This window comes from Rhea pennata, chromosome 1 (genome assembly GCF_028389875.1).
Source record: "Rhea pennata isolate bPtePen1 chromosome 1, bPtePen1.pri, whole genome shotgun sequence".
Lineage (NCBI taxonomy): Eukaryota > Metazoa > Chordata > Aves > Rheiformes > Rheidae > Rhea > Rhea pennata.
The window spans coordinates 7,727,007-7,749,724 of NC_084663.1; the positions used below are offsets into that span (position 1 = coordinate 7,727,007).

At 46.5% G+C, this 22,718-nt stretch overlaps 1 protein-coding gene across 5 annotated transcripts in view; it reads right to left on the reverse strand.

Annotated features, from left to right (window-relative positions):
• Positions 1-3,081: 3,081 nt before the first annotated feature.
• The window catches only part of FRMD4A (FERM domain containing 4A), a 231,545-nt gene continuing 211,908 nt past the window's right edge, over positions 3,082-22,718 (reverse strand). For 3 of the 5 annotated variants that reach the window (XM_062581146.1, XM_062581128.1, XM_062581155.1), the window contains exons 16-23: positions 21,994-22,116; positions 18,643-18,871; positions 17,351-17,407; positions 16,625-16,862; positions 15,942-16,106; positions 13,183-14,042; positions 10,558-10,654; positions 3,082-6,768 (exon numbers count right to left, since the gene is read on the reverse strand). In XM_062581146.1, coding sequence (XP_062437130.1) covers positions 6,666-6,768; positions 10,558-10,654; positions 13,183-14,042; positions 15,942-16,106; positions 16,625-16,862; positions 17,351-17,407; positions 18,643-18,871; positions 21,994-22,116 — 1,872 coding nt within the window. In that variant the 3' untranslated portion in view covers positions 3,082-6,665. The other 2 variants (XM_062581165.1, XM_062581137.1) reach the window with 2 other exon arrangements.

The window sequence follows — 22,718 nt, forward strand, 5'->3', positions numbered from 1 at the left end:
GAAGAACCTGTTCCTGAAGGAATGAGATGATTTTCAGCTTTATTGTTTTGTCTGAGTCTTCATCTCAGCTGGAGGCATGGGTGTGGGAGCTGCTGCCCTCTTCTGAAGGAGTTATCCCATGTAATATTCACATGTCCTGCAGCACAGTGAGGCATGATGCTAGGGGAGGTTGTGTTTGCAGGGAATTTGCTGGAGTATAAGAAGAATTTCAGTTTTCTTCTGGAGTCTCTCAAGATCTTCAAGTGCATCTCTGGCCATAGAAATTCTTCAGTCTGGAATATCTGACCCTAAAAGAAAATGTCAAGCGCTTAAAGAGTTTAGAAGTAATAAAAATGAGACTGAGAAGAGATCTAACTGGAGCTTGGGGAAGAGGCTGGGGGAACAGGCTGGGATTTGTGGGGAGAAGCTGGGCAGATGTCCAGAGCATGGAATAGTTTTATTAACAGCAGTGTCTGGTGGATTTTTGGACTGTTCTGTATACAGGATTCCTTCAGAGGCATTAATACAACAGGAAACATTTATAACGCCACGGCTCTATCCCTCTCCCCACCCTGATTATTTCCTGAGCTGTTTCTAAATCTTTAACCTGACCTTAGTTTGAATTCTTTAGATAATCAAGGGACATCATTGTCCCTCATTTAGAAGCAGTATAATTTCCCTGGAAAGTGCAGCAAGTAAATAGGGAATGTTTTAGGGAGCATTGTTAAATTTGCTTTAGCGGGAACTAGATTCCTTGGGGCATTAGTAATAGTATTAGATAGGTTTTTCCATCCCACTTCAGAGTTAAGTATTGAAGAGCATTTTAACAGTATGTCAGGTACCTGTTCAAATGGGGATGCTCCTCTGGTAGGGTCATGAATTTTGGGCTTGGAATGTTTTAGTCTAATCAGATTTAAAGAATGTAATTTAAGCAATGTGTCTCCTTGCTGACAGTCCCTGAAATATAGCCTTCTCGGTTGAATGAATCCCATGACGGAATAACTTTATCCCCTTACAATTTATGGAATGGCACTGTACAGGGAGCTGAAAAGTACTTTCTCACGGCATATCTGTGTAAGAGTTTCCAGCTGTCCTGCACGTGAAAGCCTGCTTCAGTCCCTGGGGGATCGTGAGGCGAACACTGTTACGGCAACTGCTTTTCATCGTTGGTTTGAGGCTTTTGTGCAGCTGGATGGCCCCAAATTACAGCTACCAGACTATGCTCAAATAGTTAATAACGCCTTTTAACAAAAAAGAAGCCTAGTGTATGGAGAGCTTTGAGCTTGAGTGGGTGCGGTGCAGCTGTCCAAGTGTTTGACAGTCCGTGGGGACAGTATGTTTCAGTTTAGAGATTTGGAGTTTTCCCTCTGGACTTCTCCAGATGTTTATTTCTGATAATTCTTGCATTAGCAGGAAATAACTCTGTCGAATCCAAAGACTTGTAGCCTTAGGATGAAGTCATGCATTCATTGTGGAAATGTCTGGAGTATTTTTAAGATGTTACTGCCCATGGTTGGTTGTTACAGTCCCCCGACTCCCTTCTCTAGCCTGGTGGTGGAATGGGTTGTGCGAGTGCTCCTCGGCCCCTTCCGCGCAGTCGCGCAGCTCGGTCTAGACTGCTGCTGGAGGCGGTCTGCGCTGACCTGGGTAAGTGCTGAAGTGGAGGAAAAGCACTCGCTCTGGTCTGCAGGCTGAGCTTGAGAGGGCTGCGAGCGTGCAGGGAAAGAACAGGGAGCAGAGTCGCCTGTGTCCGCGCTGGTCGTTACTGCTGGTTGTACCCATTAAATGTTGACCGTACCCAAGGGGGAGCAGAGGTGGAAGTGCGATAGGGTTGTGATCATGTGCTTGAAGAGTTACTGTAGATATATGCCTTATACCAGTATTATTAGGTTTGGTGATAGTTATATGCCTTAAATTCTTCCCTTGCTATTTGTCTGTATTACCAGAAAGGCTCTTTTATATAGATACACGTGGAATCAAATTATTTTGATTGAGAAACTCTGTTCTTGTTACTCTAGATGTCATATAATCTCCATTACAAGTCTTATCTGAAGAATGAACTTAGGAAATTTAAGTGGCTTCTCTTCTCATGTTAATGAAAATCACGACGAAGTTAGGCCTCGATTGCTAGATCAACTGTAGGCTTAGCTTTTAAAGTAAAGGGATGTGTTTTGTCTGCTTGTAAAGAGAAATATATCTGAGGATGCTTCAGATAGTGGAAGGTAAATGCACAGTTAGGCAAACCCCTCTGTCAACAGCAGTTGCTCTGTGCAAGAGTTTTCCTAAGCACCTTCCCGGGACCTTAACTCCTGAAGAACGTTTTTGACTGCCCTGTTTCAACGCAAATCACTGGACATCGTAGTGTGAGGCAGGCGGGTGAACACTGCCTGTGGTGGGCTAGTACTGTCTGCACGTTTTGTCCTCAGCCTAGCTGGGGAGGAAGCCAGCGTGCTGCACGAGGAGTAGGGGCACCACTCCGCAGCGCGCGTGGAGCCGGTGCTGTGACCCGTCATCCGCAGCTGCTGCTCTGCCCTTGGTGGGGCTGGCCGAAGCGAGAGGAGAGCTCCCAAGCCCCAGTGAGCGGACACCAAGCGTGGTGTTAGGAGGGCTGACACAACAGTGGCATAAGCAGGTATCAAAATGGGAGCAGGTTGTCTAGAAAGCTGTTTCCAATGTGCTGATGGGCGTGAACATGCCTGTAGTAGTACTGGAGCCACTGGCAACAAATCCTAAGGCAAGTCCCAGAGAGAAGAGGACATCTGAAGACATTTCCTTGCTGCTGTTTGGGTATTCCCACTCCAAACTATTTTGGGACTTACTACAAGAGTCCCCCATGCAGAAAGCTGCTAAAGATGATCCTTGAATTTCAAGGGATTTCAGAAGGGCTTGCTTCTCCGGGGTGAGCACAGCATTTCTTGTACTCGGGCAACTTAACAGTGAATTAGTGGGTCCCTCCCGGTATCCTGGCCAGCCTGAGACTTCTGCAGCGGGTACGTCTGGACTGACTAAGTATCTCATAGAGACGGCCGTGCTGTGGCCGTGATGGTACAAAGATTAAGGATTCCTTAGGTTGTGCGTGTACTGGAAAAGACCAATGCAAGGTTTCATTTTGAAAATGCTTTAATAAGGAAGTGTTGACAACACCGTTTTGCAAAATGTAAAGGTAACTATACAAATTCTTAATACAAAAAGAATAAATTAAAAGCAGATCTTTTTTAATTCTGCAACTTTTTCTACAACATACATATTTCTTCCTTGATTACAGTTGAACAGAATCCAGTAAAATCATTTTACATGCTCTAAAGTCAGCTTCAGGAGAGACCTAATTTTTTTTTCTGTTTTTTCCCTTTTTTTAAACTAGAGAGTCCATTTTACACAACTTGTAATAAAACTATTGACATTAATATATATGTAAAACTTTACATCTAGTTAACTAAGCAGTAACTGGTCATCTGATAGCACCTGAATGGGGATTGGCTATGCCTGAAACTAAAACTAATACAGAGTGAAACAAATTTGACTGTTCCAACATTTTCAACACTCAACTGCATATAATATCATTTAAAAATAAATCCTGCCTCACAGCATAGCCTGGTGTATAGACCATACACCAAACTTCTGGCTAAACAGAGGGAGCTTCAGACATGTAGACTAAGAATGCAATTGTGGCTTTATGTCAGGTGGAGCCTTGAAAAATAAAAAAAAGTAAGGGAGAGGCTAAAGTTGGTAGTCAAGTGCTTGTATATAATAGCTATGTATATACCCCTCCATGTTATACTTAAATATGTTAATCTCATATGATTAACATTTTATGTACACTTGTGTTTTAATTGAATTGAGCTAAACAGTAAAACCTGTTTTACTTAATCTGTCTTTACTACCAGACTGGCTGCTCACGTGTGCCTTGATTGCAAACCAAGAAAAGCAGAACACAAAGCAAAACTCAGTCCATTTCTAGAAAGCTTTTCCTCTACTCAAGCCTGTTTGCAATTCAGGCCTAACCATTTCTTTTATTTATTTATTTTTTTCCCCCTCTCTTAATTTCAGGGCTGCCACCTCTTAACTTTTGCTGCAAAACTGCCGATCTGGTCTTGGAGGAATTAATGTTTCTTCCTGTAGTGCCCAGAGGCCTCGTTGTGCCACTGTTGTTGAATTCTTTTTAATTAAAAGAAGGTACACAGGGGAAAAGAAGTATTTACCAGGAAAATTAAAAAGAAAACAGACAGTTGCTCGGAGGCCCTGAAAATCTGTGGGCTAAATGACTTGCTGCTGCTTAATTTGGTCCTTATTTAATCTTTTCAGTTTAGCTTCAGAATCATCTCAGCAAACGTCAGTAATTTGTACCATCTCCTATCCAACTAAAAATCCAATTAGGAGCTTGCAATAATTCCCACGTTAGAGACCCCAAAGCACAGAGAGATGGTTAAAAGAGCGTTTTGTGCTTCGGCTGAAGTGTGCGACCTCGCCGCTGTCGGTGCTTCCAGCGGTCGGCGACGCAGGTTCAGTCACTCTCTGGTGGGTGGTTCGTCCCTCTCCGTGACTTCTTGGAGCTCCGCAAGCACCAGGCTCGCCAGGCTGCCTTTAAAAACCTCTCGCCAGTGCAGAACTAAGCTATCTTTCCTGCGGGATGATTCACGTACGCTTCAAGCGTTGAGTGTTAAAAGAGCTCCCTTCCTGCCGCGGGCGGGCAGGTAACCACGGAAGAGCGGTTGAGGTTGGCAGGGACCTCTGGAGGTCATCTAGTCCAACCCCCCTGCTCAGGCAGGGTCGCCTGGAGCGTGTGCCCACGGCTGTCCTCACCTCTGCAAGGCCGCAGCGCAGCGGCGAAACGCAGAGAGCTGGAGCAAACATCTTCTAACGTGTGTCGGAGGACGGCAGTAGCAGCTCGCGGTAATTTTTAGAAACCCCATCACCTTTCCGGGTCTAATTACGAAGAACCCGTTCTCTTTAAAAGCCTGGCGCGCAGTTTTCCAGCAATCTTAATACAAAAAGGTGTGGCAGCCCCCAACTTGTGGCGTTTCATTTTAAAACGTTTTGCCCTACTTTGTCTGGTAGACGCTACTGTTGTTCTTGGAACGCGCTCGCGCTTTTCCTTTCAACTTCAGCTAACTGCAGTTTCTGCTTTTCACAACGTAACCCCCCTCCAGCCGTTTCTTTAATGCCTTTCCCATAGGAAATCGTTTGCACGCACAAATGAGGGAAGGCCGGCGACCTCCCCCCATCTAGTGGCAATAAAAATAGCATAGCACCGCAACGAAGACTAGACGTGCCAGCTTCAACATCCACCTAGATTGTGCACTTGTTCGGTACAAAAGTGTCTTTGAGGCCTTTTAAAGTTCCATGGCTTGACGTGTATAAAGCATTGCTCAAAAGTATGTGTAAACTTGCGGCTTCTTCCATGACCCTCTGCTGTAATTCCTTTTGGTATCAGTAGACAACTCTAGTTTGTGTCGAACATCTAATTTATTTGCTTCCCTTTCTTGTGGTCGCTTCTTTCAATGTGAAAATTTGCCTGGTCTGCTGGTTTTTAAACCCCGCTGCAGCTCCCTCCTGTTTCCCGACAGACCGGTTCTCCCACGCAGCAGTATGCTGGTGATGAGCCCTTTGCTACACTGGTGCTAACAAAGATAAGATAATTCAACAGATATGTTAACGCAGCTTTGCCGTGTCAATTAGATTGCGATGTGCTTTCCCTTTGATTTCATGTTAACACTTTGTGCAGAAATAGATTAGAATTTATTGGCTGTATTTATTTGTAGAAAGGTTTTTGGCAATTTTTATCTTCATCTGAGTATTTAAAAAAAACAAAAAAACCCACCTCCCTGTGTATTGATGTGTAATCTGTGCCAGCCAGAGATGTTATGAGCAGCAGTACTTGCCTCTGCTTCAGGTAATGCCTTTGTAAACCTTGTCTGTCCAGTTTATAGTAGCTTGTAGACACTGACACTACGATACCAGCCCAGACCTCCAGCGTGTCTTCAGTGCATTGGGTTATTATTTCACTTATTTTCGATGGGCTCAAAGTGAAGAAGGAGATGGTCACGTGTGTCACTGCGGTGAATTAGAGCGATGTGCTTGTTTCAATAACTTGCTGAACACATTCGGTCCTGTTTGTTCGGTGATCTTTGGCAGTGCAGATCTGATTGATTGTGAAATTTGATACATCTTTGAAGTGACAGGAGCTTTACTGGTTCAGAAAAGAAGCGCTTTCGGGACTACGATATCTATTTCCCAGCATCTGTCCCATTTCCCCCCCTCCCCCTCCACCCTCACCCACTTAAATTAATGCTCTGTTGGTTTCAAATCGCAGGTCATGGAAATCTTATTAGTGTTACATGCCACAGAACAATGAGATTTGATGTGAGCCTTGAAAGACTTCCGTTATTTAAAAAGCAAATTTTTAAATTGCCAGCTGACTACTACGATGGTTGGTGGTCTGCATCCGCTCCCCTGCGGGCTCTGGGAGGGACGGGATGCAGCCCGTGGCGACTGGGTGTGCTGCTCTCCATCGCTGTGGTGGTGAAAGCCTCGGGGCCAGCGGTCCGCAATGTTGTCTTGAATTGCAGCATGAGAAAAGTGCTCAAGTTGAAGCTGGTGCTGGGTGACAGTGCGTCTGGGTAAGGCAAATGAGAGGCAGTGAGGTGATCTCAGAATGGCATTGATGTGATTCGACTGAGGTCAGGGGTTCACACTAGAGTCCCAGGCTTGGCTTTTTCCTGTCCATACCACTGGACGTCTGCTAATTCTGGATAAAGGGGAGAATCCAGGAAACAGCTATCATTGTAGTTCCTGCAGGAGAAAGGAAACTTTGTTAGGACAACGAGGGCACCTGGAAAGTCCAAGCATGCACATAAAACATCACGTTATGGGGAGGAATGCAGTATAGCCACAGCCCCCCCTGGATTCTGTGGGTCCCCCAGAGCTGGTGGTTGGGGGCGAGCTCAGCATGCACAGCCCTCCCTCGACTGAGGTTGCTCTGGCCACTGTAAGGGCACAAACTGAAGGGCACGTTGCCGGACGGAGGCAGGGGAGGTGTCTTGTTTTGATGAGGCCCCGCTACCACGCCGCACTGCAGCGCAGCACCTCTGCGCCCGCCTTGCACGTGGGCCTGTGTGTGCTGGGGGAGGCGACGCTGGCGTGCGCGCGCGTGTGCCCGTGCCCGCGGCGCTGTCTGCGCGGGGACCTCGGGCAGACCCGGCTGCCGCAGCGCGTGCAGCCCTGGAACACCTCGCTGACGAGCCGCAGCGCTTTGCTCCGAGCAGAGCCTCGTGCATCGCTTGGCAAGCCCAGGGATGTGGCTTCTGCAAGGTGAGCGGGGGAGAACAGCAAAACCAAGTGGCCAATGCCGGGCGCGCCGTGGGAAGGACGGTATTTTGTCATAGGTGGCCCACTACGCCTCTTGGGCACCTCTTTCTTTTTACAAGCTACAGTTTCTTTTTCTGCATGGCTTTTTGTTTGCTCACATAGAGCGGATGAGGCTCAACAGTTTATGGGACTTTGCTGTGCTATTTATCTTAGAGCTCAGATCAGGATCAGCTTCTGGCTTAGTCCGTGGACCTCCTTGCCAAGGGAAAACATTGATGTCAAAATCCTGTCAAGATTTTTTTTAAAAGGACTGTTATATTCACACAGTAATATTCAGAATTGATGTTTCTTTCTTGTGCTTTGATTTGAACCAAGTCCTAAGTTAGAGATTGTACTAAGACAAAATGTGGGAGACGTTTTCTTCCTGCTTACTGTAGGGTTCTTGCTTCTTCCTTGGTTCCCCCCCCACACACCTCGCGGCACTGATCTCAGTCTGATGCAGCTGGGCAGTTCCTGCCTCCTCGGTTGTGTTTCCCACCTGGCTTGCCTGGTGCCGAGGCACAGACGTGCTCGTCTGCGAGGAACCTGAGCAAGGAGGTTACTCGGCTCTGTTTTAAAGGGTCTTTTGTTTCCCAGCTCTGTGCTGGGGTATGGAGGTTTATGGGTTCTCTCTCTCTGAAGCTAGGCTTGAAATACTTGACCGATTCCAGCCCTGAACGGTGGTAGATTCAAATGAGAGTGTCGGACAACGACTGCAGTTTAATTAAAATAGAAATACTCTGAGGGTTTTTTCATTCCCTCCCCCCTGCCTCCTCTGTCTTCCCACAGGAACTAGGCCAGAGTCGTTCCTCGCTCCCCGAAATCTCATTGCTACTAACAGCCTCTGCCTTCACGGCTTTCCTCTGAGGCAGGAAAGCATGAGCAAAGCAGTGCTCGGTGCCATGGCCGGAGCGCTGTGCTGGGGGCTCAGTCCAGGTGCCCCCCCCAGGCCTCTGTTGACCAGGCCTGGCCTCCCTGCTTCGCTGCTCCCAGAGCCTCCTCGCAGTACTTTGCCACGCTGCTTTGAAATGTCTGCAGCCATGGATTTGTTGCTCTTGTCTGCTCAACCCCTGTCTGAACACTTGCACTGCAAAGCAGGCTGGCCTGAGGCCCTCTTTTGCTGAGAAAGAAGTCCTCCTTCCCAGAGGAAAATGCAAGAGTCACAAGCTTGCTGAAAGGACACCCACAAGGCTTAGAGATGCTTTTAAGTTGTTTTTCCAAGAACTGAAGGAAGCCTTGTTGCCAAATAAACAGCCACACAATTAAAACGCCTGTTCCTTTGGGACAGTGGGATGCCAGTTATTTGCACTGTATTCATGGCGCACAGACTACAGGGCAGGAGGATGAAAGAACAAAACATTCCCTTACTATACCTCTATTCATCAGTACTTTGGTGGGTTGGAGACTGAGACTCATCCATAGTGGGTGAGTTGTCTGTTGCTTCTCTGAACAAAGGAAAGCAAAAAAGGAGGAAAGAGGAGAGAGGAAATGTTAAAGAAAAGAAGTGACACAGACATTGTTACGAGCTTATTAATCCAGTGGGGAAACAAGCTGATGAATCATCTTCAGAAAAAGAGTTAGTGACACAAAAATACGTCTGGGAGAACTGCAAATCTTTTGATTCATGCTGGGAGGTAACAACCTGTTCTTGCAGTGAGGGAGTTTGTGTTGTGCATCTGATGGCCAACGCTATCTGGCCCTTCTATCTTTACACATGCACCCTGGGTATTCTGCCCAGGTGTGAAACAAGTACTGATCTGTTGCCGATTCTTTTTGCACTGGTTGTTGGTGCAGATCCTAAGCTATAAAGCTAGGTAACTTCACTTTCACCAGCGGAGAATTTGGTTTTGAAGTTTTTGCTAGGAGAGACAGGGAGTAGCAATTTGCTTGAGTGGAAATAAGAACAGTCAGAGTTTTCCAAACAAAATTCTCAGCTGGCTGCTAACCAGTATTAATTCTGTTCATCGTGGAGATATTCAAAGGAAATAGGACTGGAATGGAGACTAAGACTTGAGTCCAGAGTCAAACCCTTAATAGGGAAATTTCTGTGTACGCTTATGATAGCTGTCATTTTGCCAGTCTTGCAGTATCTTGACTATTTGTGAAATGGGACCAGGAAAATCATCCTGTTCTAAAGCTGGAAGTAGATTCAAAGACCATATGAAGCTGTATGAAAAATGCGTGAATTTAAAATTCAAACAAGGTATAATGGATTTGTAGTTATGGTTCTCCTCATCTCCATTTTAAAGTGCAGATACAGGTGACACTGGAATAAAACCAGAGGTCAAACTTGGTCATAAGTCACGGGAAGAAATTAAAGAGCATGGGATTTTCCAGTGGCTGCGCACTAAAATATCTGCAGACTTAACTCTCCTAGTCCCAATTCACAACTCTGAAAATTGTATCTGGTTTTCTACTGTAGGGCCTAGGTTATTTTGAGGACAGTAGTCTGAAACTTTCTAGTTGATATCAACAAACTCAACTTAGATGCATGTATTTGTGATACGCTGAGTTAGATGGGATCTTGAAATGATATTTATTTCTAGGACAAAATTACAGGACATTCCTTAAGAATACCCACAGGACCTTGCAAAAGGCTATTTACTCCTTAAACTCCCTGCCTCAGTTTAACCTCACAAAGAGATTAAAGAATCCAGTTGCTACATTTACATGAGTAATGGCTACCTGCATATAATGACTCACTTGTGTTTGTGTAAGTGGCTGAAAAAAAAGATACACTTAATGATTATTAAGCCACATTGCTAGGGAAAACCTGATAGAAAAATGTGTTTACTGCACATACAAATATGGGAAGCATCTAACCTTGCCTTCACAGCAAAGATCTCCGTGGTCTGGACAGTCAGCCTAACATTTGCTGGAAAAAATTAACTATTTCAGCATATGGAAAACTGGAGGAAAGAGGCTGTGTAGCAAGCAGGGAGAACCTTCAAGCCTTCTTTCACCCTTGTCCAGCACGGATGATAGCAGTACTGCTGGGTGCAGTTGGCACTGTTGTATTTGTCAGCCAAAACTAAACCTCCCCAGCTACCACGGCACAGGTGGGAGGCTGAGAAGTGCTGTGCAGATGTAGGCTATCAAGCATCTGGAACACGTTCCCCATACCTATGCTCTTCCTTTGCTTGTGTTCTGGGAGATTTCTCCCAATGAACGCAACCTTTCAGATCCCTGCACTGATCTAGGTGAATCCTCTAACCAGATCCCATAGAAACTCACCCAGTCTGCCATGCAAGAATGTGATGGGGACTGCCTGGTGGCGTGGCTGCTAGTTCACTCGATGGTGTTGAGCTCCTCTGGCTGTGAGGTAAGGCAGCTGAAAAAAAACAAAGAGTGGAGAAAAATAACCAGTTAGGTGAAGGCATAAAGGTCAGGGTGGTTCAGAAGCATCGGCTGATCAGACCAGCAGAAACATGTCCAGTTGTGAATAAACACAACCTAGGAGGCACAACTCATTAAGTTCCTGAAGGGCTCTGCCCAAATGTTGGCATGGGAGCAGCAAGCCTGCTACTGATGCTATTGCACATACTCAGAGCCACAGAACGTTTGGTTTCAGCCCAGCCTTCAGTTGAATACAGCAATCTGGACTCTCCCAAGCTCCGAATGAGAAATATCACACCTCTCCTAGCACAAGGTTAATGAGGCTGTCTTGCTGCTGCCACTGCAGTCCAAACTGGTGGGACCTGGCCGTGCATCTCTGTGGGATCTAAACTGGAGCAGCCCAGCCCAACAGGCTCAGAGGTGGTGGGGGATCTCAGCAAGTGTCTGAACAAATACGCTACTTCACGTGCAGAGGAAGAAACCGCTCTGAAGATTTCAAAAGCTAAAACTTGCTTCTCATTGTGCACTTGAAATTAAAAAAAAACAGTTTGACTTTGGTGAACCTACTACTGTGGGACTGAAGAAGGCTGATCTTATTTTAATGAAGCTAGAAAAAGGTAGTACTAAAAATGTAACATTGGTAGACATTTTCTGGGGAGTTTCTCCTGTGAAGGTCTAGCAAAGAAATTCACTTTGCCATTCTTTCCTTCTCCTTGAATCCATGCAGCATTGACTCTCCAAGTTTAACATACACCTCAGAGTACAGTTGTCTTTGAACAACAGTGTGAAGTCCAATGGACATATCAGCTAGGGGTTGTCGGCTAAATGGTAATATTTCTACCTGACAGCCTCTTTGTGCCATTAAAATCTTTAGTTGTTGCCAAATGACACTTGGAGAAAACAAATTTTAATTTGTTCCTTGTAGCTGACAGTCCCTGAGGTCAGTATCTTCCCATAGCTGCAAGTGGGAGCTGACTCTCTGAACGTGAAAACTAATATATACTGCCAACTGCTCATGACAAGCTGTGATTATTGAGTGTACCTATCATAGCACTGCCCAGAGATCACATTTAGATTTAAAGTCCTGGTTGGGTGGAGGAACAGACTGATTGACAGTGGTTTTAGTTCACCCTCCTGCCCCACTACAGTTTTCCTTTCTGGATTTCTTAACTGAACTGATACGTTTTTTTCAAAGCTAAGCAAGGCAAAGGCTTTATCATCTATAATGTCTTCTTTTTGTTCTTTAAAATGCTTAGGTGTTTTCTGTTGCTCATTGAAACAGAAATGCCTATTAATCAAAGAGCAGGAAGACAGTTTTTCATATTAAGCAGACATTTGATTGTGCCTAGTTCACATCTAGGCCTCCTGAGTACCTTGGCACTACACATAAATCATCCTTTTGTCAGTCAGTTGTTAATGGCACGTGAGGATTCTGGTGTCAGACTGCCCCTCTGCCTCCACGCTAGAGCCGGTGGCAAGTACAACAACCCAACCAAGGTCAGCGTGGCAGTCACTGCGGAGCGAGCGCGATGCTCAGACGTGAGAAGGTCAGATACCGGCATGCTTAAACAAGGTGCTGCTGCTGGCTCAAGGTGGCTGCTAGAGCCTGCTCCAATGGTGTCTCCCGTGTCAAGGCTGAGGTACGTGGACGGGAGGAGGCTTTACTGCATAAATTCTGATTAACCTTCTCTCCCAGCCACACTGGGCAGGATTCAAGTTTTTAGCAAATCCTTGATCTGTACAGACTGGCTTGTCAATGGTGATTGATGGCCAGTAAATATTTAACCTTGGACTGTTTCATAATACTTAGTGGTCTCTTCAGTATGATGAATTTGACTGTTTTCTCACTGTTTAATATTAACAAGTACTGCAAACTCTGAACTCTGACAGGGGGCCCACTCTTGCACGAACCTGAGCACTCTGAATTTCTGAATGTGATCAGCACAGCTACTGGAGTTGCATGGGAAAGCCAAGTATCACTAGTGCATAAAGATGTCATCATTCAAACATTTTTGCAGGGGGCGGAGGGGCTGGAATGTTCCTCATTTAACTCTTAACCTTTCTTATGCCTTTAGTATTTTATTGAGGATGTACAGTTTTATCTGTGCGTACTGGCAGCTTGTTTCATCACTGCCCTCGCTGTGATTACTAAGAGTGGCTCCCCCATAGTGTTCAGTCCCTAGTGGCATCATCCAAAGGCAAACTGCAGTCTCAGGAAAGATCTGACGACAGCGGGGCTTTGGGTCTCTCCCTGCCTTTTGAACTAATCATTCCAAAGCAATGACTTGTATGGAAAAAACAAAACAAAACGAAACAAAACAAAACCCTCCTCTGATGAGTATCTTAGATAAGACTCACCCCCAGTATTAAATCAACAGGCAGTGCTGAGCTGTGTATGAAGGCTAGATAACGTTTTGTTACGGTCCAGCATCGTTCTTAAGCCGTAGCGTAATGCCTGACGTGAAATCAGGCTGTGTGAAGCCCCCCGGCCCTCCCATCCCTTTGCCCGGCATCGACTCTCACCTGACGTTGCTTTACACATCTGAGGCATTCTCGTGACCCTGCTGTGCGCCACAAAGGTGCTTTGCGAAGATGTGCTGTACTGGGAGCTGCTGTCCGAGGAAGTGGAGCTCGTGTGCGAGAGGCGGCTGTGTTCTTTGTGGGAGGCCGTGGACCGCTGGTACCACAGCCGGAGTTCGTCCGACACGGCAGTCCTACCCGAACCTTTCTCGTGGCCCTCCCTGCCCAGAGATGGAGTCCTTATGATTTGGGAGCGGGAGGGGGTCAGCCTGACAGAGTCCACTTCATCCCCGTGCCAATTCTCCTTAAACATCCCCCCTGCTGTGTAGGAGTTGGAGGTTTTAAATTGTGCTTTCACGCTGTAGTGTCCCTCCTGGTCGTTCTCTAGGCTCCGCACCACCACGGGTGTGGAGCTACCCTCGATGTATAGGGGATACTCTTTGATCCTGTACTGGGAGGAAGGCTGGCTCTGGCTGTGCAGATAGACTCGGTGGTGCCCCGTCCCGTTCCTCGCAGCCAGATTGGGCATGCTCCCTGAATTTGAAGAGACCAGGTTGCCCGCTGATTTGTGCCTTTGCCTCTGCCGCTCTCTGGCTTTCGAGGGGGAGTCCTCAGCCAGGGTGGAGTAGTTGGGGTTCATCTGAGCAGGGTAGTAGTGCTCAGAGCTGGAATGGCTGGTGCAGGAAGAGCAGTCGTCCATGGGGTCAGAGCCGTTACTGCTACGAGTCCTTGGGGTGTAGAAATCGGGGCTCCCTGTCTCATTTTCTGACCCGAGGAGCTTGCCTTGTGACTCCAAACTGGAGCTCCGGTGTCTAAAGTGCTGAGCTAAGCTGTGCAGTCTGGTCGGGCTGATGTCTACTGACCTGCAGGTACCAGGAAAACATTCAGGCTGATAAGGCAACAGGATGAAACACTTCCCCTTCCCTTCTGCACATAAGGCTGGAGTTGGTGGCAAGGGAATATGAGGGCGCTGAAAACCTGGACCCCTCCAGCACTGTGTGGGACCACAGGCTGTAAAGCAACTTGCTTCCCTGACATTAGGTTTGGGGAGATTAGGTTCAACTCCTGCTCCTCTCCAGTCTCCTTAGACGTGGCATCTGTCTGTAGTATTACAAGGAATATAAACTCTTCTGTGGTGCAGATACACTGTTACTGGCCACCTCCAGAAAAGACCCAGTCTCGAAGGCAAAATCTGGGGATCTCAGGCCCTTGGCTTTGCCAGCACAGCCCTGCAGCAGAGCTGTTTAGCTCAGCACCATCCCTGTGCTGTTAGGTTCACCTTGCTCCAACTCTGTAACATCCCAGACCTTAGCTTCAAAGGTGGTGGGATTCCCTTGCATGTGGTCTGTGAATGTTTTGCACAGGTACAATTCACCTTACATGAGAGGGAGGGGGAGAGGGGGAGAGGGGGAGAGGGGGAGAGGGGGAGAGGGGGAGAGGGGGAGAGGGGGAGAGGGGGAGAGGGGGAGAGGGGGAGAGGGGGAGAGACCACCCTTAGTCCAAAATGTGGTGGTTTTTCCACTAGCCTTTGAAACTTCACCTCTGTGAAGCAGCCACATTTTACTGCAGACTGGCCATGGGTAATGCGCGTAAGACTGTCAGCGGTGACAGTCCTTCAGGCAACTACCCTGATTTGCAAGTTTACAAGGCTTGATTCATGGCCAGGTCTGGGTGGTCTCTATTCATGCGGGCTGTTTGGAGAGTTGCAGCCATCCATTCAAGGAGCAGGAACGCCGCCCGGTGATGACTCACCCAGCCCAAATGACAGATGGCCAAGGCCAGGGCGCACAGCTCATGAATGAGCTACAGACTGAGTGATGGTTGTTTCCAGCACCCAAACGCCCCATAACCAGTCAAGGCCACTTCTCATCTCTCATGCAGCTCAGCTCTAGTGTTAACAAACATTGCACTCTTGAAAGGCACCTTTATCCAAAAACTTGTAACAAACTTAACCCAGGGTCTTAATGCCTTGTAGTGTTTCTGCCCAAGTCCGATGTGTTGGCCTTACTCTTGATTTATGCCAAGTTAAATGGTGTTAGGGCAGTATTCTCAGGGCAGGATACCTAACAGCACACAGTTATAGCTCAGCTCCGTTTCCTTCAGAAAACCTGGGAATTTGCCATGAGAGCAAAATAACACTGATGCTGAACAGTTTTAGAAATCTTGCTGAAAACCTGAGTCAAATTTGGCAGTGCACATCAAATCCCCTCCCTTAAACTAACACTTCAGCTTATTCCACCATCAGCCTCTGGCTGACAGGATCCCTGGGTGGGTTGCTTTGAACAGACAGGCTCTCTCCACATAAGCACACACATGTGCACACACTATCTGTCACCAAGAGAGAGAATTAACACTACTCAGCCTTTCACAATGGAAAGGAAATGGTAGGTTATCTCCAGCTGGATCTGTGGAGGAATTTACTGCAGAAATTAGAAGTAGTACCACACCCCTTTTAGGAGTGGTGTGGGGTTTGTAATGCCTCAAAACAGTCGGGGGAGTGAAAGGTCCCAGCAGAATGAAATCTTGATTACTTGGAGGGGGTGATGAGGGGCAGGATCCTGTTCATCCAGAAGCGATTTCAGGATCTAAGTTCAGGAGAGAGTGCTTCCTGGTTACAGTACCTGAGCCCCTGACATGGATGGGGCTGGTACGTGTGCTTCCCTGAACTGGGAATTAATTACTAAACAGGGGGAAGGTCAAAACAAAGAATAATTAACTTAGAGTAAGCAAGTTGAGGCTGTTGTAGAGCCAGGATGACTTACCGTGTGGAGTGGACGTAGTGCGGACTGCGTACCCGTAGATCTGGTGTCGACGGCATGCTGGACTGGGAGTTCCAGTGGGGAAGGCTTCGGATGGGGCTGTTCTGCAGGGAGCTGCTCCCTCCCGCCTCAGCACAGCTCCCGGTGCTGGGGAACCGCTTGTGACTGCTGCAAAGCAAACACTGTGCTTCAGTTCCCAGGTAGGAATTTGAACGAGGGACTCCTCCCAACTCACTCCACGTCTCAGAAACACACCTGTGATCTTGCAGGAGAGAGCAGGAACCATGCCAGCCACTACTCTGTACTGCTTTTTGTCAGCCACTGCTCTGGGTTTTTGCTTTTGAAGTAGCTGACACAAATCCAAGCCTGGTTAAAGCCCTAAGAGGATCTGCTGTCCTTCCTTTCTAATTGTTTTTTAAAATAACAGTGAGGTACCAAGCAACAGTTATGTGACTGCAGCCAACTTTTTATGATATTATTATTGACCAAAACACCTAAGTGTCTTCTTTTGGTAAGGCAAATTTTTGTCATGCATTTTGGAAAGAGCCTGACTTGGTTTGAGGCTGTTTCAGGCACATAACCCTGGGCATTCCCAGCAACATCAACATCTCCTAAAAGGCTCACAGGCTTCCCTTCTAGAAGTAGAGGATGTTCATCTGGTGGGGCATTTGAAATGGCTGGCTCACCTGGAATGACTGTGTGAGGAGCGTTTCTTGACCTTCTCATAGGGTTCATCCAGGGATGACTCACTCCACATCTTGGGTTTGATAGGCGACTTGTCGTAGTCGTTGCGGTGGTAATGCATTTGCCGGAGGCCTTCTAGCGACTGTGGAGGAGGAGGCCTGTTGTGCAAGGGTGGCCGAGGAGGGAGTCCTTTGTGTGGGGACTGGAGAGGGGATATTGTGCTGGTGACCTGAGAATCCTCTGTGAAGAGAAAGAGGGAGAGAGGTGATGGCTCTGTGACACCTCCAATGCCAGCATTACCCAGGGGGACTGCATCGCACATTGAGATCCTGGTTTCTTATCAGCACCCTTCCACTGGTTGCACTCAGGAGCCAACAGGAGGCCTAACTTTCAGAAGTGCACCAGCTGATATTCCCATTTTGGAAGGGAATGGCCAGCAAGAGTGTGTGACTTTGTATGAAAATTATTGAAATCTTAAGAGAAAAGAAACGAAGATTCTGGGATTGTCTCTTACAGGAATTCAGAGCAGTAACTATGGCAATATTCACAGCTCCAGACTGAATACAAGTTGGAATCAGGAGGAACTTTCAGACCAGAGCCTTTTTGGCCCTGGTAAGGTTGGGTGGATTATTATACAGAACAGTTCCTCCATTTTGAATGTTGGTCAGTAATTCATGCATCCCTCTCTATTTTGTTCTGCAGTCTAGAATATGCAGCAGCCAACGTACCATCCTCAAGAACAAGGGCATCCGAGAGGGAGCTGTCTTCACTGGCAATGTTTCCTTCTGAGGGGAAGGAAATTAAAGATGGTCAGAGGGTCAGAAGTATCACAGTGACTGAACGCTGAATTGCATTCATTGCATATTCTTCCACTGAGCCTTAGCCTTAAGCTATCACCCACGTCTTCTTCCTCACATATCCAAGAGGCAAGAAGATTCCTATAAATAACTGACTCAGCCCACTCAGTCTTCGAGGGCAGAGTGGGGGAAATCTGCAGGCTAGGTCTCTTGTTTGCAGCCTGCCTTTCAGGGAGCTGCTAACTCTTTTCACTTAATGAGGATTAAGAATGAGTCATAACAGACAGCTGAGATCTCCAGAGGATGTAAAATGGCACAGCGCCATAAGTCAGATCTGTATCTGCTGTGGACCTCCGGCCTTAAAGACTTTGGATTTAACCTTTGCCTTTCTAAAATGACCATTCTGTTGCTAAAGGCCCACACTATGTTTCAGTTTCGTGTAATTCAGGGAAGTGCTTTCTGAGCATTCTCTGTAGGAACACAGGAAAAAGCTCCCAGGTTCTAGTCATTAATGTATTTGAGCTGCCTTTCTTCAGGGCCACCTGCTATCCCTAGCTGCAGTCAGCTTGGTACCCAAGTCACAATACTGTAGCTGTCAACTCAGTTCCTGTTATAAAGGCACAGAGAAATGCTCTGCAAGTCAAAGAGAAATGATGAAATCAGTGAGGGAGAAAGAATCAAAGGAAGTTAATGGATTTCATGGAAAAAATAAACAACCCAGTAAACCATACAGTGCCCTGAGAATTACATTTTTTTTTTTAAAAAAAAGCTTCTGAATGCAGCAATGACACCGTACCATTTTCACTTTACAGATGCCTTTCAGCTAGAGAGCTCACCCCAATCTGCTAACATTAATTACATTTGTACAGCACCATTTTGGAGGAGACATTAACTGAGTGATTTTATAGGTGAACAAAGGAACCACAGTCTGGTTTCCTGACATATAATCTACAGCATGACACTGCTTCTTGTGCTGTGAACCAGCACATCCCTAATGTGCTGCACATAGCCCCCTTCAGCTTCTGCAGACACCAATCTGACAGCATGCTGGTATGGGAGAGGATAAGCCCGACTGCCAGCACCCCTGCAGTTCTGCAGATGTGAAAGGGAAGAAAAGGAGGGGAACTCCATGCCCCAAATCGTGAGTTCAAAGCAAAGTTTTGCTCTGTTGCCTGTTCTCCAAGGACCCTTCAGTGATGTCTCGGGCACTGAGCCCCACTTACCATCTATGATCAGGGATGCTCTCTGAGTTGGCTTCTTTCCAGATTTGATGCGATACTCATTGATGGCGTTTTCGATCTCCTGCAGTTTCTTCAGGGCGTTTAGGTAGGATGTCTTCCTCTGTTTCTTCAGCTTTTTGCTGACATTCGGGTCGCTCGCCAGGCGTCGGGCAGCCTCTGTGATCTGAGACTGAATGGCAAACTCTCTCTCCAGGCGCTCCAGCTCTGCCTCCTTGGAAAAGGGAAACGGGTTCTGGTTGCCATCAAACTCCCCTTGACTGGCAATGGGGAAACTCTTCAAGAGCCTGACCACTCAAGACTCTCCATCAGGAAAACATCCACCATCACGCTGTTCTTCTAATCTCAGGGCCTATTTGTGCATACCCTTCCCACCTCTGCCTGCTCACACGAACGGCTGGGAGCACGATTTGTGGGAAAGATGCCACAAAAAAGAAGGATGTTTGTGCTACAGCCCTAACCCCGCTGCGCTAGCTGGCTTTACCTGCAGTTCAGCGTGGCCCAGTTCAGTGGTGCTCTACTGTTGACACATTCACCCTTTTACACCTGCTTTTAGGGCCATGTCTGCCTCCCACCCTTTCCCTGCTCCTGTTTCTTACTCCCATATTTGAGTGCCACTCACCACCAGCTCTATGTATGTATGCAAAGCTACAGCTTTAACTTTCTTGACAGGTTTGTTCAACGCTCACTGATCTCTTTGGGGAAACATGGGAGAAGATGGCTAATTCCTCCCTGCTGTACGGCCATAATAGCCCAGGGGCAACTATGAGCTTGTGAAATTATGGGCTGCTGCATTGCGTTGCACCAGAAAATCGTCTCCTCAAGTTATAAGCCATAAGGGTGATCTCAGAGTGAGCACAGTGTAACAGAAGGCTTTCTGTACACTGGACGGCTCCAGCACTAGCCCGTATAGGGTCTCAGCAGAGTTTTTAAATGCAACCAGATGTACCCTGCAAGCTACCTACAGATTTTTAGTTACACTTTGAAGTCAATGGATCTAGGCAGCACAGAAGCTGATATAGTGCTTCCTGGCACACAGGGCCCTAACTGCGATCTTCAAAGGTTTTTGCTGTTTGTAATGTATTTGGCTACCCCTCCCAACTCAGTGGAGTTTTTGGTGTTAATCTTTTAGAAAGGGGAATACAATACATTGTAAATTAGAGAAAAAGCCAAACTATTTTACTTCTAATGAATTGTTCGTGTTCAGATCGCAAGTGCTGATAGTTCATGGAGATCCTTCTGTTATGCAAATTCAAATCCTTTCTCTTCAGGTATGCTGTGAGAGCTGATGCTGTGAGACTTTTAATCAGATTAAAACTTTAGAGGACCGTTTCATTCTGGGGTTCTGGCTTAAAAAAATCCTTCTGCTGTCCTTCTGCAGTAGTGAGTCAGTATTGCCTATAAATGACAATTTCCCTCACTTTACTGAATACTGGACCCTCCACTCCTACCTTTTTAAGAGGTCCCTTTTTGAAGAATTTATAAGCTCTATCAACATCAAACTTATTAAAAGTGAATTTGACACAATAGAGTTTTAAGGCTGGGAAACTGGTTTGCTGCCTTCTGGCAAAATTGTTCCTGGAGTCAGCAATGGGGATTAGGGACCAGAAATACAATAAGACCCTACCCTGCAATTCATGCTCTGAAAAAGCTCTTACTGAAGTTACCAAGAGTTTGTCATGAGCTGTAATTTCAGGCCTTTACAGATTCAATTCTAAATCACCTAGGATATCTTAGAAAAAACATCCTCATTTTCCTCCTGGCCATTATTGTCTATTTTCTTCCAGTGAGGCTCCAATAAATAAAGCCTCAGAAGATGAGGGCTATCATTTATCTTCAGATGGAAGTGCCTTGTTTCAGGTCTCCATTACAGTTGGTAATTTCAGTCCTGGAATTACGTGATTACGGGAGGATTTCACCTTTTGATTTAAATTGAATTTCTAATGTTCATACTTACTGAAAAGTGTATGAAAATCATCACTGGCTTCTAAAAGCCCTAAAAAAATGCAGCCAAATAAACACAGCCCAACATTATTCTTCAAAAAGAGAATTTATGATTTTCAGGCGTAAAGTTTGACAGATGAAAAGGTGGGAGGAAGGAAAAACTGAGTCAGCATGTTTGAAATGCTGTTGCCAAAATGCAAAGAGCCTGCAACAGGGAGGAGCTGCTTTACCATCACGCTCTCCTTCTTGCCCACGTAACCCTGCTGCTGGAATAAGGAGATTCCTCACCCAGTGGCCCCAAAACCTGCCTCTTAGCAGTAGGATCTGGGGAAGCTGGAGATCAGGCTATAAAACAGAGCAGCCAACAAACTGCAGGGCTTTTAGGAGTAGCCTAGGTAAGCAGTGCTTCCCTTTGAAAAGCCTAATTAAATGTGCTAGTTCATGAATATTTGACTTCAGTGGAATTCCTCTCTCAGACTCCATTGAGAACAAAACCAAAGAGCTCCACTGTTTATTTTTTCAGCAGAAGGAAAATGCCAACAAAACGACAAACAGTTAATTCCCTGGCTGAACTGAGCCTTAAACCACATAGTCACACCAGATCCAGTCTCTCCTCTTACAAAAATAAAAAGGAAACTCAAAACTGGAATATACACAAGTGTCTTGAGACAAATGCGTCTCTGCAGACAATGGCTTTTCTGTGAATCCGGTCCCGCCTTCCAGCTGCTGCAGGCCTGTTTTCACAGCCACGGTTCAGGGCACTGACCCAGCACATTGTGGGAGCCAGGGAAGAGAACAAACACTCCCTGGCAAACTTAGAAAAACATCATTCCAGCTCCCTATAGGTAGGGACGAAAGCCCTTTTGTTTAAGGATTGGAAAGTAAAATGCTTTTGTTTTGCTATTGTAGGACTAAGATGGATATTTCTGGTGCTTTTCTCCCCTGTTAGGGGAAAAATACCTGGGTGCTTCTGTTTCTGAATTCGGATTGCTGCTAAAGCAGAAAGCAGGTGGCTGTTTATGCTAAAAATGTCTGGCAGCAGCGGGGCTCAGATGGCTCAAGAGACTCCTGATGTGCTCCTTAGTCACACAAATCTCTGCAGTCAGTCACCGGAGCGTCTAGATCATCACTGGTCCAGTTGTCATCCAGGCTATTTCTGTTACTTCTAGCAAAGTTAGCGTTTAATCTTGATTCCAAGTCTGAACCAAGACCACTAACCCTCTCTGCTTTCCTGTTCTTGTGCAAAATGAAAAAAAAAGAAGAATAAAAAGGTCCCGTGACCAACTGCAGTCTTTTAAAGGAAAAACATCATGGCCCCTACACAATGCATGCTGGATGTCTTAGAGACCTGAGGTGGGGAAATCAGGATGTAAGAGAAGGGCAAAGCCTCACCTCTCCCTTAGGCAGGATTTTCTGCTCATCCAGTTTAAAGGCAGTTCCTATTCTTCTCCTTACGATAGGCGGCTCCTCCCCAGGATCTAGAGGATATTCTCGCGGCAGCTTTCCTGTGAGCTCCTGCAAGAAGAAAATTCTGTTAGTCATCTGGAGAAGGCCGCAGCAGAGTCCTGGCCTGTGGAAAACACACCACCATGCTTGAACTGTGACTGTAAAATGACAGCTGTTCACAGTCTTTCATTAACACTGTAGCTAGTACAGTTAGCCGATAATACGTACAGGAGAGCATCCCACCCCGCAAACTCAGCCTGAGAGCTGACATGCAGAGTGGAGAACTTTTCTAACCTGCGTACCAGTACGGATTTTGCTGATGGGGGGGGGGAAATCAACCAAACTGTCAGTGGCCTGCCCAACACCAGTTTGTAGGTGGGGCCCATCCCTAATGCCTTAAGGCCTGAGGCTGAACAGATTGCAGCGTTATTTTCATCTATGCAGTAGGGCTAGCGGAAAAGGACAGCTTCTACTCATCTGTTTCTGAAAGGGGGATCAACAGATCTGACTGTGTTCATGCAGATTGGAGCCAGAAAGCCCCAGTGGCAACAGTCCTGCAGGTAATGACCTGCACATCAAAATATTCCCATTATGTGTCTTAGAGGAATGCAGTGAAAACAGTCACTGAAATTGGTGCCTGGTACCTAATTACCTGTCTTGTAACACTTCAT